Source organism: Lepidothrix coronata, unplaced genomic scaffold (assembly GCF_001604755.1).
Source record: "Lepidothrix coronata isolate B3197 unplaced genomic scaffold, Lepidothrix_coronata-1.0 Scaffold22, whole genome shotgun sequence".
NCBI classification, from domain to species: Eukaryota; Metazoa; Chordata; class Aves; order Passeriformes; family Pipridae; genus Lepidothrix; species Lepidothrix coronata.
The window spans coordinates 2,588,987-2,605,284 of record NW_016690202.1 but is presented as its reverse complement, the minus strand read 5'-3'; the positions used below and the strand labels follow the sequence as shown (position 1 = coordinate 2,605,284).

The 16,298-nt window shown below is 41.0% G+C and overlaps 1 protein-coding gene across 8 annotated transcripts in view; it reads left to right on the top strand.

Moving 5' to 3' along the window:
• The first annotated feature begins 1,835 nt into the window (after positions 1-1,835).
• The window catches only part of IQGAP2 (IQ motif containing GTPase activating protein 2), a 105,641-nt gene continuing 91,178 nt past the window's right edge, over positions 1,836-16,298 (top strand). For all 8 annotated transcript variants that reach the window (XM_017808177.1, XM_017808173.1, XM_017808170.1 and 5 more), the window contains exon 1: positions 1,836-1,935. In XM_017808177.1, coding sequence (XP_017663666.1) covers positions 1,871-1,935 — 65 coding nt within the window. In that variant the 5' untranslated portion in view covers positions 1,836-1,870. The remainder of the gene's footprint in view (positions 1,936-16,298) is intronic.

Here is a 16,298-nt window from a genome sequence, read left to right as displayed (position 1 = left end):
ATGACAAGTGATAAGCCTGATTACAGTGTCTGAGAGCTCATTTTAGAGTCAGTCACACTTATTGGAGCTACCAGACTTAAAAGAAACTCTGAGCAAGACATGAATTTGTTTGATCAGCGTATGAAATATCTGGGTAATTAGGAAGACCAATGTTAACAGCAAAGGAAGATGAGAGATAACAGTGCCTGTAGTGATTAAAACTGAAACTACAAAGCTTAAAGCAGCTATATGAGATGTTAAACATGTGGTAGCATCAGTCCAAAATGTGGGCAAGTCGCTTTTTTTGTGTCCTCAGTGAATGTATGTGGGATCTGGGGATTTTTTAGCTTTTTTTTTGGTGGGTTGGGTTTTTTGTTGTTGCTGTTTTGTGTTTTTGTTTTATTTTTCTTTTTGAGGTACAGGCTTGTATGTATGCAAGTATTTGTAAAGCCCAGAGTCTTGCTGGTTTAAAGTGCTTCTTACTTGAGTTGCCTGATTCTGTTACCAGAAGGTGTTTACCCACTACATGAGGCAGTTATATTGGGGAAAAGTTGAGAACTTGCTGATGACATGCCCAGTCTGTGTGGGAATGGAACTAACAAAGCACGTTGCAGTGCATTTGAGGAGGAGCAGGGCCTGCGTTTTTTTTTTTACTGAAGATGTGTCTTGATGTTCTCAGCAGGCTCATGGGCCACCGCAGAGAGCAGCTGGCCCAGCCCTGTGTTTCCGTCCCCTCCCTTGTGCCTGCACCACCATGCCTGCAGGTGCACAATGGCTCAGATCACAGACTCAATCTTCCTAGAAATGGGTCTCTTTAGCGAGGGCTGCCTGTTGTTCTGCTTCACTGATGCAGTCACAGGGCTGCCAGCTCTGACATGAGAGGTGGTGTGAGTACATGGCTAAGAAATATGAGGAAGGGCAGGACCAGGTCTTTTCACAGAATAACAGAATCATTGAGGTTGGAAGAGGCCTTCAAGATCATGTAGCCCAACTGTCAATCTAGCACAGATTAGGGTGTAATTTTGGTAACTGCTTTATGCTGAAGGCTATTTCCAAAAGCCTCACCTGCTGTGGCTGAAATTCAGCTAGAAGTCAGCACTCGTGGTCCTTCAGATTCATTGCTAGAAACACTTGGAAGAATTGCAGAGGTGCTCACAGAGGCCCTCTATACCCTGCAAAGAGAGGGAGACCAATCACTGGATAGTAGTTGTAAATAATCAGGGCAATTTGCAGCTAGGGAAGTGCACAGACATACTCAATAGCCTGGGAGAGTGCTTTTATGGGAGGTGATGTGATTGCAGCAGTAAGTAGGAGATACCACAGCTTATTTATTTGATGACAACCGTCATCATCCCCCGGGAGTGGGAGGCAGCTCAGCCTGTTGAAATCTCATGGCTCCCTGAAGTTGCAGCCAATTCCCAATTTGTCCTTGAGATACCTTTGCAGTATGTTGTCCTACCATTGAGGCTCTGCTTATTGTGGGGCTGCTTCTTCCTCTGGTTGCCTTGAGCTTCCTCATGAGAGTCGTCAAAGTCCTGTGAGGATGTGTAAGCTGAAACTTTGCTGGCTCCTAGGCTCAGCCCTGCATGTTTGAATGCTCCATCCTGCCCCCAAAACAGACAAGGGCCTAAGAGCAACATGTGTCAAAGAAGTGAAACTTGAGGAATTCACCGTAGAGAGAACAGCATACTCTTCGTGACATAAAGATCTTTGTAGACTATACTATAAAGGGCCTCTTTTAAAGAGAAGTGATACTATTTTAATTTCCCTTCAGTAATTTGCCCAGATTCTCAGTAAAATTGCTATAAAAATCACCCCTGACTCATGTGTAACTTGGTATGGGTTTCTGCTTGCAGCTATTGTGGATGATGAAAGACTTTCTGCAGAGGAAATGGATGAGAGGAGGCGTCAGAATATTGCTTATGAGTATCTGTGCCACTTAGAAGAAGCAAAAAGGTAAGTAAATGAAAGCACATTTGTTCCCGGCCTCTAAATAAGGAAGTTCAAGCCTGTTGTTTTCTTGAGCATTGCAATTTTTATTTCAATATCTCAAATTATTTGGATTAACTGAATGTTGGAATTTCATAGCACTCAATATGAGAAACTGATGCACAATGTGAAAAATCTGATTCAAAGAAGGATTTATAAAAAATCAAGACATCCTCAAACTTACTATGGTGTTCATCTTCAGTAAAAGTAGGGGCTGGGTAATGGAACATGAAGCTGTGATTTTTGAGAAGCTGAGACAGGCTTATATGACTAACTGAGGTAAGTATTTTGCTCCTGGCTCTGTGGTTGTGCTTCCTTCTTGGTGCTAGTGCTTGTGGAGAGACTCAGGTTGCTAAGATGGCAGAAAGCCACCTGGGCTCTTACTGATTTAATAATCGATATCATCTCAGTGTTACAGTGCTAAGTGCAGGAGGGGCATAAGATAAGATGTACCCTGTTCTTCCTGTAGTTCCTCTAACTCACTGGACAGCAGTATTCATCTCTTGAAGCAACAGCCTGTGATGAAACATTGATTTGCCAGTGTACAGGGATTCGATCACTTCATGCAAATGTACTGTGCTATGTACACTGTATTTTCTAAACAAATATTCAACAGCATTTTCATAATGACTGAGCAAGGAAGCAAGGTACAATATCCTGGTGCTTTTGAAGTAGCTTGAAGTGCTTCTATTGTTGTATGTAAAAGCATATTTTATATTCAGTCTGGTCAGACTTTTTCAAATATGCCTATTGTACTCAAGTTATTGCTGTGGGCACCACTGGTAGTGTCTTGCTTGTGCTCTGCATTAGTTGATGATGCTGTTTTTAATCATAAACTTAATTTGGATTACTTTCCTATTCATTTCTATTGAGAAAAGAAAACCTGAATTCTGATTAGTAGTGCAAACTATGAAATCTTAGTGCAATGACAAACCGTAGGACCTTTGTAATGGATTACACCAGTGTACTTCAGTCAGGAATCAACCATTAAATGATGTTCTGAGCCTTGTTTCTACACATTTTCCCTCACGATAGCTGCCACTGGTTTTGTCCTACAGGCTTTGTTATAAAAATTAGCCATTCTTGCTTCTTTTTCACTACTGTCCCATCTGCTGTAGCAAACATTGCTTCCTTTGTTCTTTGCTTCCTCTTTCCCTTGCAGAGTGATTGCCTGTTCAAATATTTAAGGTGACAAGTGTCTTACTGCTGCCAGATAGGACTGTTCTGCTCTGAACACTCCTGTTGCCTCCATTGTTCCGTTGTAAGAGATTGTCCTCAGTCAGCTGAATCAGCTCATTATGCTGGCAGGCAATTCTTCGCTCTTTTGCTGAGTCAGTTTTCTAGTGAGCTGACTGGTCTGATCCAGGGGTCAGAGGAGAACCTGTGCTGGCAAGAGGAAGGGGATGGGGTGCAGCTGCACTCTTGAGAGAGGGGAGGGAGCAGGTCTCATTTGCAGAGATGTTAGATCAGCTTCACCATCTCTGGAAACTCCAGTGAGTCAAGGTTGATTTTACTCAAGGTTTCTACTTGATATGTTGCAACTTACCTATCTGCTGCCTTATGGAATTTAATCTCCAAATCCAACCTTTTTTGTTTCTTTTACTATTATTACTAGTTTATCATCCTGGCTTTATCATCCTTTAACCTTCCCCTTTCACAGGGCTACTTGTCACTTTGAACTCAAGTCCTCCAGTTCATTTGAAGCAGCTCCCTTGATTTTTCACAGTGAAGTTATTTTTACCATTAATGACTTAAATTAGCATCTATTAGGAGTAACACCCTCCCCTTCCTTGTGTTTATTTTCATAAAATGGATTCATGCTAGTAGCAAGTTTTTAGAAGAAACACTCTTTTAGCTCTGCTAGCCCATGATGGGACTTCATAGCCAAAACAGTTACTCATGGAATTGTTAGGTACTTAGAAGCATTTCTGAATCTCTGTTTGGAAAATCAGAATATGCAGGTCATATTCATGAGCAATGCTTACTACTGCATGAGGTGGGGATGAGTTCTGCAGTGTAGGGAGCCTTGTGCTTCCCTTATCAAGGGATTGATCTGTCATAGGTGGAGCTGATGTGGTGGCCCAATGCTGCTGGATATCCTGTCCTCTGTCTCAGCACACTGGTCCCTACTGCTCATTAGGGAGGAAAGGGTGGTGATACAGGGTGTGGTGAATGCTCTGGGAGTGCTTTTGGGTGGACAGAGCTGCTGTGGTGGGGAAGAGAGAGTGTGAGGGAAATTTCTCCCTTCACAGAGCACTGTTGAGATAGTTTTTTTGCACCATGAGACTTTGCCCCGAGACACTCTTACTAATGTAAAAACAACCTGGTAACAAACACATACAAAAAGGTTGTAGAAACAAAGAGAAATGCCTGTGTCTTGTAGCTGTGTAGCCCCTAGCCATGCTTCCTCAGGAGGTGAGTAATGCTGTCCAGGGTGTCTAAGCTGGTGCCAGGCCTAGGCTGGGGTGTCAAAGGTGCATGTCCGTGTTTTCCTCAACCTTAACCTGACGGAACAGGAAACAAGAGAAAATGCTTCATCCGTAGCATAAGTGCTCACTGCACAGTTATTGCCTCTCTGTGTACTCGATTAGGAGTGAAACACATTGATGTGCAATCTTTCTGTGCTTGCACAGTTATAGCGTTTTCTTTGTCACTGCAGAGCCTGAACATAACCAGGGACTCTGGAAAGCAAGAGGCTCAGAGTGAAACAGGGTCATGATTCAGTCAGCAGCAAAATGAGACCAGCTCGGGAGGCTTGAGTGTAGGAAGCAGGCTACTTCAACAGCACATGGTGAATCCTGCCCTTCAGCTGGGCTGAGGGAGCAGTTTCACAGGATCCAGCTCATGGATTGGCTATTCAGAGAGTCACAGAATGCTTTGGGTTGGAAGGGACCTTAAAGATCGCCTAGTTCCAACTGCTGTGACATGGGCAGGGATGCCTTCCACTAAACCTGGTTGCTCCAAGCCCTATCCAACCTGTTTCTGAACATTCCCAGGGATGGGGCATTCCCAACTTTTGCTGCTGCTGAATGGAGGGGTCCCAGCTGGGTTCTCATCCCTCCTCCCCAGAGCTGGAGGAGAACCTGTGGGATGTACAGGGCCCCTTCTGTACTTCCGGCAGTGGGTCTGAGTCAGAGAAGGCAGGATGGTGCCTCCAGCCCCAGGTGGCACAGCTGGTTGTGAAACAACGTGGAGCTGTGCCCTGCTTGCTGCAGCAGTGCCCTCATGAATCAATCTTAGGAGTGGGAACTGCCTTTGACATTTAATCTCTGTCCTGAATGCTTGGAGAGGACTTTTTAGTGTTCAGGACACCATGGATATCAATGGCAATTTTTCCATTCAGTTGGCAGCTGCTGAAATACTGTTTCAGTAATATATTCAGCAAATATTGTTTCAGATAATCAACTGTGTGCACATACAATAAGTTTTGGACCATATTGAAGAGTAATAAATACTGAAATAAACAATAAATTGCAAAAGACTGGGGCAGAAGAGGGCTAGGACAATACTATGCCAGGAGTTATGTTTTGTTTCTCACCATATTTGTAATCAAAACACTATTATAGAGCAACCTTGCATTTTGAAATTCCAGAGTTAATTGAACAGGTGAAGAATGTGTACTTTCAGCTGCTTTTCAAACCACTGTTTGCACACTTAATTCCTGTAGCTCAGCTTTAATAAAAACTTTGCAAGTTCAACAAGAAAGGAGAATCCTCTTGCTGCTAGCTGATGCTTCTGCAAATACCTTCTGTGCTAGGCACAGTATCTATTAGACATATACAGCACAGGAAATTGTTTTTTAAACACAATAGCAGGCTTGTAATATCTGCAGAGGCCAGTAGTGTTTGATAGTGTTATATTTGATACTGGAGAAAAAACATTTTGTTCTATTAGATTGCTGGGCCTCTTTCTCCTGAAAATCACACATCTAATAAAATGAAGTTTTGGTTGCTTGTATATATATTGTTTGATTTATTACTTTTGCCTTTAAGGAAAGTTTCTTGCATACTAAAAAAAAAAAAGGTAGCAAAAAATGGATAGCATCAAGCATCCTTGAACTTCTAAGAAGAAAAAGTCAAGAATAAGCAATTAGGAGTAGGAATTTTCTCCCCTCAAGCAGTGCAGCCATGGAGGCCACTAATAATGCCCTCCAAACATTACTCTGATACATATCCAGTATAGTTTGGAAAATTTTTCTATTAAATAACAAATGTTTAAGGTGGGCATGAGCAGCTGTCACAAGCCCTAATGTCTTATTGAATTAGATAAATGTTAACAGGTAGAATTTACCACAACTTCCTCCTTTCCAAAGGAAATACTTAGTACATCAAATTCTGCCTTTGGCTTTTGCTGTTCTTGTCTCTTTGCAGATGTGTAATTACTGCATTGTAAAGGTAATACAGATTTGAGGGGTTTAAATTGTGATTGAAGCTTTGGCATATAAAGCAAATCAAGTTTACAGTAAATGTGTTGTGGCTGGCTAAGGTTATAATCATCCACAGTTAAGCAGATATTATTTCTCTTGGCTTCTTATAATTTATACCTTCTTATGCTAAGCTTAAATTTGAAACATGGAAGACCTCATTTTACTAGCCTTGTCTTTCTCGGCTTGAAATGAAATACACCTTGTTTCACAAAGCATATGCTGCAATTTCATAGTCAGAACTGCCAGAATTTTTTTTTATTTTTCTTGCTCAGCTGTTCAGTAAGGAACTTGTGTAAAACACTGAAGGTTTAGCTTCAATGTTAGGGCTATGAAGACACTGTAAAAGAAAACTACCCAGGAAATTTATTTTTGAGAAGTCTTTTTTTTTATTTTGAAAATGTAAATTCTCATTCTTTCCTAACTTTACTTTCCCATTTTATGTTCTAAAACTTGCCTTCTTCATAGTGTTGGTTTTTACTGAATTGGTTTGCAATGCCTAATTGCAGTATTGGTCACTGATGACATGACAGTTTGAAGCTGCTGTATAAAAGTACATGCAGTTTAATATGCTTAAAAGGTCAAACCCTAAAGTGCTTAATTGGCTTCAGTTAAAGCCAGCAGTTTTGCAGTACAGAAAGCTAAAGTTGCCAGGACTATGGGACCATGGAGAGTGGCTTTGGAGTCCACCGTGTTTCTGGGGAGGTACTGGGGTCCTACGAAATCTTGGTACTACAAGTGAATTCTGCCAGGTTTCCTGCTGCTGTTTCTTCATGGGTAAAATTGTGGCAACTCTTCACCCTGGTGCTCATGAGTGAATTATTGCTACTCAAATGCTTTCAGACTACAGAAAATCTTTAAAGCTCTGTGCTTATAGGTAAATGTATAATATTGTAATCTAACTGTACAACTAGCTCATTGTAGGCAGAAAATATTAAGATATTTCTTAGTAACATGTTTTTTCTCGGTTTGTCAAAAAAATCTGGGAGTGGTAGCCTGTCATGTTGTAGATTATGAACTTTGGCTCATCTACTCTCTCTGCTTTAAGATGAATATAGTACCTGTGAGCATGGCTGGCAACAACTCTGTGAAGGCCAAGTGTTTGAAATGAGGGTACTTTATGAGGTGAAATTCTTTGAAGAATCCTACTTAGCTGGGATATACCCATTGCTGAAGTAGCTTGGTCCACACAGAGGGATTGATCAACAAGTACACTTGTTGTTTCATGTCTTGGTCCTCAGCATACTAGACTGCTGGCTATTTTGTTTTGACTAGTTATACAATTGTGCAGATATAGCAGAGTTTTCATATGCAGCTGTCAGCAGTATCAATCAATCCAATAATTGCTTGGATAGTGCCATTTGCATATGAAAAGTCTTAACAGTGAGATCTGAAGGAGACAGAAACGTTTGTGCTGGTTTCTGTACAGGATGCATTGACCTGCTCACTGGCATGTTGAGGTAATTTGTGCACATGTAATGGGTCATTGCTCAGTCTGTATAGTTGCAAAATAATGATGCCAAGTAATGACGGATGTGACCTTTGTTTTTTGCAGACTAGACCATATGGCACTTATTCCATAGCATGTACTGAAGCTAATAGTACAGTCTCTTCAGAGCCCAGTTAGTTTTCTTTCTCAAAGTTTCCGCCTTTCTTTTAGGCATGACCCTCTTAAAAAAGGAATTGGGATTTCTTCCTTTTTTTTAAATTCAAGAGTGAGAAATTTGAAGTTAGGTCATACTCTGCTACCCTCATATCAGTGTAGTTTGTAGGTTCAGCTTCACCAAGAGAACACATGGCATTTTCAGTTCTCCTTCACTTTCCCCTTTTTAACTTGGATTATCTGTGGTGCAACTCAAAAGCCTCTTTGACTTTACTCCACCCACAAGACTAGCTGCTTGTCAGATCAAAGTGATGGCTTCATTCTGCACCCTGGGTAGCTCCTAGTTAATATTAAGCATGACCTGAGGTGGCCTCACCAAGGTAGCAGCAGCAGCTGAGACATTACATTACTACAAAGAGCACACCGAGGAATAGGGATACTGGCACTGTGAGGTAGCAGAGGTACTTTAGGCTTGCATCTTGCCTAAGAGAGTCATAGGAAGTTGCTGTTGGGAAGAATCTGTGACAGTACCTGTGGGATGGAAAGACATTCTTTGCTTAGTCTAAAAGGTTTAAGTATTGTTCTTAACGTTAGGGTAAGTTTTTCTGTACTGTTTGAACTCTGCTCAGTAATTCCTATTTACCTGAGAGCAGCCATGGCCTTTGCTTCTCTGTGTGTTAATGATGGAACAAGTGATGGTATGTGCGCTGTGTACCCCGATCACCCACGCTGGTCTGTGGGCTGTGACAGTCGCACACCATGTAGCTGACCACCAAAGTGGTGCATTCTGCCTGGCAGGTATCCCATAGGATTGTATCCCTGGTGTGGCATTCAAAAAGCTCTGTTATGTGGTCATGTGTCTGTTTGCTTTGGACGGGAGGAGGAATTACCTGGACTGATGGAATCTGCTTCTTAAGAGGTCCCTTGCAGAAGTGTACTTTTCACATGCTGAGATCCTTCTTTCTCAGCTATCATGTCCTGAAAAACTGTTGATCTTTGGAAGAAGTGTTTCTTCAGGCTCTGGCAGAAACTGCTGTGGGGAGGTATAAGAGGCTTTTCACAGATCAGAGGAGATGAGACAGCAACTGTGCCTGGTGAGCTTTATAGCACTACTTTGTATAGACCACTGCTGCTAGTGAGGTGCCCACAGGTATGTGATAGTGGGATCTCACTGTACTGGATTGAAAAAAAAAAAAAAGTGTTCATAGAAAACATGCTTCTACAGCAGGAGACCTTTGCTATTACTTTGTGGATGTCAGAAATCCACATCTCCACAGCTGGCTTAGCTAGTGCTTTGAGACTGGAGATCCTAAAATTGGTCCAATGATTGCTGAGATTAGTAAAAAACCTAATGTGCCACTATACCTCCAGTTTTGAATTGGAAAAGCAACTTGGGGAGTGGAGGGATCAGTGCTCACTGAATGCGCAGGTGTGACCTCGCATCTGGCTTTTGCCTTCCAGCTTCTGCAGGCAAGTATTTTATGGAATAAAGAAATTTCTGAGGGATGTAAATCTGTGTTCCTTTAAACATCACTTTTGTTGCCAATATCTCAACAATTCACAGAGTGGAGAAGGAGCACTCTGGCAGTTTTTACCTCATATCTATAGAAATGGAGTAATGCTGGAAACTGCTTTTGCTGTTGATGTTACTCACTACAGACTGTGTGAATCCTGTCTTAATAGATAGAACTACTGCAAAACCCAGTGTTCCTCACCACAAGATGAATGGCAGTCCTCTGCAAGGGACTCTTGCTTTTTTAAAGTAATACATGGTCAGACTTACAACCAAGCTGGTTAGGTTGTGGAGTTGTGTGGCTCAGTGTGTGCACTGTATGGTGCTTTTGTTTGCTGTTCTCAGTGTTTCGCGTGATTTAATAAAGATGACTTCCTATTCACCTGCATTTAAACTCAAGCTTCTAGTAAGAGGTAGGTTATAGTAGTGTCCCAGAGTTGATAAGAGCCTGTATCGATCTTGTAGGAGCTTGGACATTTGTCAGAACATTCTTGATGTTCTGGAGCCACTGCCATTTGAGGCTGATAGTGTGATGCTTTTTTTTATCTAGAGATAGGCATGTGCAGGCCTCTGTGTGTGGTTGTGTAAAGCCCTCAAATTCTTTCCACCTCACTCAAGTTAGGGAAGGCTGTGAAAATGGTTCTGTTCTTCACTGTTTGCATGTTTTCCAGCTGCCCATGTTTCTTCCAATTGCTTATGCACTGTCTGTAATGGGGTTTTGTTGTTTTTTTGGGGGGTTGTGGGGTTTTTGTTTGTTTTTTTTGTCTTTGTTTGTTTGAGTTGAATTGAGAAATGTTGACAAGTGAGTTGTTACTGTGGTACTGACTACAGAGGTATTCTGGTAGAATGACAGCTAACTTAATGTCTAATTTTCCAGCTATCCAGGGGACAAACAGCTAGCCTGCCCTGGAATGAAAGCTCACTGATTGGCAATTGTGGTGTGCTATAAAGGTGTGAGGTGAATAAGTACCCTACTTGCTTTGCATGGCAGCCAAGATGAGATACCAGATTCTCATCCTGGTTTTTATTGTTCCCACTTGGGTTGTTACACTTTTTGGGTTATTGGTGATGCATTTGCCTCACAAGGCAAGCGATAAAGCTGGTTTGACAACTCAAGCTCTTCTGCCAGCTGTAGTGTGTTAACTGTTCCTAAAATCAGGTTACCATCAAAGCAGAGCAGTGAGTTATAAAAGTTGATGCAGTAAGGAGTGTAAAGGAACTCTTTTAATGAATGAAATTGACTTAAAACCAATGCTTTTCACTACTGCTATTATTCTGCTCCCTAAGTCTGCTTGTTACAGGGCCAAAAGCAGAATTTGTCCACTATGGTAGTAAAAACCACAACAGTTCCTGCAGGCACACATCTGCCACTGTCCAGGAATTGCTCTGCTATGTCATAGGTATATTCAGGGCACTGGTGTGTTTTGCTTTCCAGTGGGTAGAATGAAAAGAAGCTGTGAGAGTAAGGAGAGAAGGGGAAAAGGTTCACTGGAAATGTGCAAAAAATACCTCAGACAGGCTTGCAAGTGGGAGAAATCCATGGAAGGCCATTGCATGCAGGTTATGGATGTTGGCTGCTGCTCCTGGGGTGTGAGGCTGGGTGGGTATATGGAGGATACCACTACATGCCAGCCACGTTTGTCCACAGGGCAGCCTTTCACTTGCAGAAAGCATCAGAACATCAACTGCATCATAAATTATGCTCTGTGGCAGGAGTGACTTTAAAACCTGGCTGTCAAACAGGCTGCTCTAAGATGGATAAACATCAAACATCTATTTACGCCTTATGCTAAACCCCTTTTCCTTGTTAAAGAAACAAAGCAATGAAATTATGTCACATCAGTAGATGTTAAAAGCTGGAACATCATCTTTTCCTGATGGTTTCCAAGTTGCAGATTGCATCCCCTGACCCAAGGAAAGCACAGTGAGCTTTACTCAAGTATGTCCACATTTGCCGTGTCTGCACAGACCTGGTCATGTGGGATTTACTTAGCAGCATATTTGGGGAGTGCCAGCCCTTGGTCTCAGCTGCAATCTCTTTGCTGGAACAAAGTTCAATGAGATTTGTGACTAGAACTGGGTTTTAGGGCTTCCCATTTTTCTGATTAACGTCTATAGAATAGAGAAGTGTTAACTTGTTACACCCAGTAAATTTTGAAGCACACTGTGTTTGGCTGCTTTCAAAAACAAAAATCAAAACTCCACTTTATGTTGAACATGAAACGGGGGAAAATGTGATTTTGTTGTTTTGGGGTTTGTTGGTTGGTTTTTTTTCCTTTGAAGTATTGATGGCACTGAAAGAGATGTGTGTTTGCAGCTTTTCAAATTTTTAATAGTATGTTTTGCAGTCTTCAGATCCTCTGTTTTTATCTCCTTTCCCTTTTTTTCCACAAGAGCACTGTTCTTACCTTGCAATTAGCATAATACTTAATACTGCGATGTCTACTATCTATTTTGGGCATAGCTTATGCTTTAGTTGAAGTCATGGTAAATGTAAGGTAAAGTATTGAATGGTATTGGCATATCTTTGTTATCAGTTTATAAAGCTGGAGGTACATTTTAACATTCCTGCTGCTTTCTGTCTCAACAGAGAGAGACCTTGATCTGCTGTTTCTAAATAAATATAGTTCTGTTGTTATTTCAATTTCAAGATTTTCCTTACTTCCTCAAGGTCAAAGTGGTATCACATGATGGTTAGCAGCACATACTGTTCTCCTTAGTGAGAAGCTATAGGAGAGAACATACTTTAAAACAGGAATTTATCCCAGAAATGTTATTTGTGAGCTTATGCATTTCTACTATGTTAAAGAGAAGATAGGAGTACAGGGAAACTTCTCACTGTTTTTCTAGTATCTTGTATTTCTTTCTTGCCAGAAAATAATAAGTAAGAAAGATGGTGCCTGCTTAAGTTTTTCAGTGTCTGAAACTGGCAGAGACAAACTTATTTGCTGTGGTGGTTGCTGGCTGAGATTGCGATGGTATTTTCAATGTCAACAGCAATTATTTTGCATCTTAGGAAATCACAGAACATCCTGAGTTGGAAGGGACCCACAAGGATTGTAGAGTCCAACTGCTGGACCTGCACAGGACAGCTCCAAAAATCATACCATGTGCCTGAGAGCATTATTCAAATGTCTCTTGAACTCTGGCAGGCTCAGTGCTGTGAACACTTCCCTGAGGAGTCTCTTCCAGTGTCCAATCACCCTCTGGGTGAAAAAACTAATAATAATAATCATAATGTTAAACAGCATTTTCAGACCCTTGTAGAGATGTCTAACAAAAGTTTGAACTTGCCCATTACAGTGCAAAAAAATACTAGGAAAGCAAGACTAACTGGAGGATTTAGCAAGATTGGCCTTTAATAACCTGAGATGCCAAGGAAGAGGCAATAGACTGCAGCCACTGTACTGAGATCTCTGAAATCTGTAAAGGGTTCCTTATGTACTGAGTGTTCACTGGGGTCAGCAAAGCTGTTACTTGTGTTTGTTTTGCTTCTGCAAGTGACACCAAAATCTGCATGTTGGCAAAATATTATATTTGATGCAGTTTTTGTTTAGATTTTACTTTAGTGCAGAAGGAATTTGATCTGTTCATCTCTAAGCAATTTCACTTTCTTGTGGTTTGATTTTAGATCTCAAATAAAAAGCTGAACTCTGCTGTTGCTTCGCAGGCTTCCTAAAACCGCTAATACCTAAACTGCAGTGCAGAATTTTCATCAGTCCATTAGTTTCCAGCAAATTCAAAGATGAAATATGCATGCAATGCTTCTGACTTAAGTCCACTTCAAGATCCATGTGTTTCAAAAGAAGCCACTGTCTCAGGGTGGAGTTCTGGTGTTTCTGTGCTGTCTGAACTTGGTGTCACCAGAGGAATTGTATCTCTTCTGTGAAGATCCTGCTTAGCTGGTACTTTGACAACATAATGAGATTAATAATTAATGCTGAGTGTGCTGTGTGGCCTTTCATGTGATGCAGGACATGAATAAGCAGGTGACTGTTATTAAAAATTGTCTCTGCTTGCAGCATACCAAAGGCTTATGGTCCATCAACAACAAAAAAGATAATAAGAAATATGTAGAATGTCTTTATTTGAGTCCTTTTCTCTTGCTTACAGGAATGGTAGGGATTAGGGCTGAGGGGGAGTGTGAGGTTCACTTGGGGGTTTTCAAGGATAAGCAAATTCCTTTTGGAACCTCTTTTTTTTCTTTTTGTTTTTCAAGAATTGATGAAAATAAAACTGCTATGAAAATGGCTTTCTGGCATTCCAGAAAAGCAGGACACCAAAATAGCTCTTTTTCTTTTTCGTACACCAAGAAACTGATGAAATAAGGTGAAAGAAACAACTTTTGTAAATGCTATCAGAGCTTCTTGTGCTTTTGGCAAGCACAAAAAGTGGTCCATTTGTCTATTTTTTTGAAGAAAAAATTTTGAGCTCGAGGCTGATGTCTGTGCTAAGAAGACACCAAAGTAATGACTTGTTCTTGTTGGATTTTAGGTGTTCCATAACTCAGTTTCATTTCAAGAGGCGGTTGAATGAAGTTCCTCACCCTTCACTGTGGTCACTTTCTCCTTTTAGCCATTTGTTTTAGGCCAGATAATTGTGTTGGGACATGCAGTGGTTTGACAGAGCTGGCACCTTGCAGGGGGAGCATGGGTTTACTTGAGTATCTGTAGCAGTGGAAACAGATACAGAAGAACAATCTGCAGCTAGGGTTTTCCTCCTGCTACAGCAGGGAAACATCTACTTTTCTCAGGACTGGTGGAGTAAGGATTTGGGAAAAGTATGTGCAAATCTGTTAGAATAACTAGGTGTAAAAATATTTGACATGAGGCATTCAGCTTTTTCAGTGCTGCTATTAAAATAAGCATGTGTCCAGTGTAAAATAGTACCACCTCAAGGCAGTGAATCCTTTCATGTGGGTGCCTACTAGTAAAAATTCTGTCTGAGAAGCATTAGAGCATGCAAGTAAAACAAGAAAACTGCTTTGTTTAGAAGTACAGCTTTGGTAATGTCTGATAAAGCACTTTCTAAAATAACAGTTGTTAGTGCTTTTGCACAATACTGCTTTCATCCACTTCTGACATTTAAACGCTGAAATACTATTGAGTTAGTGTTTGCAGAATGTTTTCGTAATGACCATATTACTCTGAGGAGTCTGATCAAGGAGCCAAAAAAGTGAATAACCTCAGGCATCTTTTCTCCTGCTGCATCATCTGTTGGAAAGTTTCTCTCAAGGCACACATTCAGAAATTGTGAAGTACCCTGACATATGTCCTATAAAGTGGCTTAATGATTTTAAAGTACAATTCTGCTTTGAATAGAGGTCATGTTTTAAAGGTCAAAAGTGCTTGAGCTTGTGATAAAAATGAGCCTTTGTTGTAAATCACTTCTGTTAGTTATGCTGGCTTATGGCACTATAAGTAAAGCGTACTGGGTTTTTCTAGAGGTAAGACTTCTAACTGGAGTTTGTTAGTTGAGGTAAGCCTGTCAAGACAAGTTAGTGACTTATTACTTGATCTACAGAAGTGTTTCCTAACAGCTGCAAATAACAAGTGAAATAGCTTTTTGTCCCACGGTAGATTTTCAAGGTTGGAGACTGGAAGAACTGTTTTTAATTATAAATTCGGCATACCTGCATGGAAGTTGAAAATAGGAGTTGGACTCCTGTACTTTCCTGAGTGAAACTGTAAGAAACGCTCAGTAGGTGCTTTGTAGTGACCCAGACCTGTTCTTCTTGCACTGGGAAAGCACCAGGATACATGACAGGAGACTGATAGTTTTGTTTCATTTGACTTGATTGTGTATTCATCATGTTTGACAATTTTCTGTTTTGTGAATTGTAAAGAATCATGTGTCCAGGTCTCCAAGGAGCCCATTAATACCTCTTTTCTAAAACTTAAAAAATGCAATCTCTAAGACATAAATGTTTACATGTTCATTTCTGTGCCTGCCCTGTTAAAGTCAGCAGCACCTCTGTTCTTCTGGTGTGTAAGAACTACAGCTGACAAGTCTTTACTTCTTATTCTGTGTGTTAGAGGGACTAAAATGCTTTTAATAGAGGCCTGGTGCTAGCTGCTGAAATCACAGAATCATAGAATGGTTTGGGTTGGAAGGGACATTAGACATCACCAATTTCCTATCCTCTGCCATGTGCAGGACACCTTCCATTAAACCAGTCCAGCTTTGAACACTTCCAGGGATTGGGCAGCCACAACTTCTCTGGACATTCTGTTCCAATGCTTTACTACCCTCACAGTAAAAAAAAATTTTCCCATTATCAAATCTAAACCTACTCTCTCTGTTTTTCCCTCTTGTCCCATCATTACATACTCTTATATAAAAGTCTTGTTTCAGCTCTCTTGCAGGCTTGCTTCAGGTACTTGAAGGTTGCAATCAGGTCACCTCTAAGCCTTTTCTTTTCTAGGCTGAACAAACACAATTCTCTCAGCCTTTCCTCACAGGAGAGGTGCTCCATTCCTGTGATCATCTTGGTGGCCTCCTCTGGGCTTGCTCCTACAGGTCAGTGTCCTTCATCTGCTGAGGACCCCAGAGCTGGATGCAGCAGTCCAGGTGGGGATTGCACCAGAGCAGAGGGGCCCAATCTCTTTTTCTGTCTCTTCTTTCTTTCCACTCCCATTAGGTCTCATACTAGAAAAGTGCTTCACTAACAACTGAATATATAAATGTACAGATAAGGGGGGCTAAATGTTCAGATTTTGACATAGTTATTACATTGATTGAATCTCTTTTTTTATAGGTAATCATATTGATTGAGGTCTGTCTTTGACACA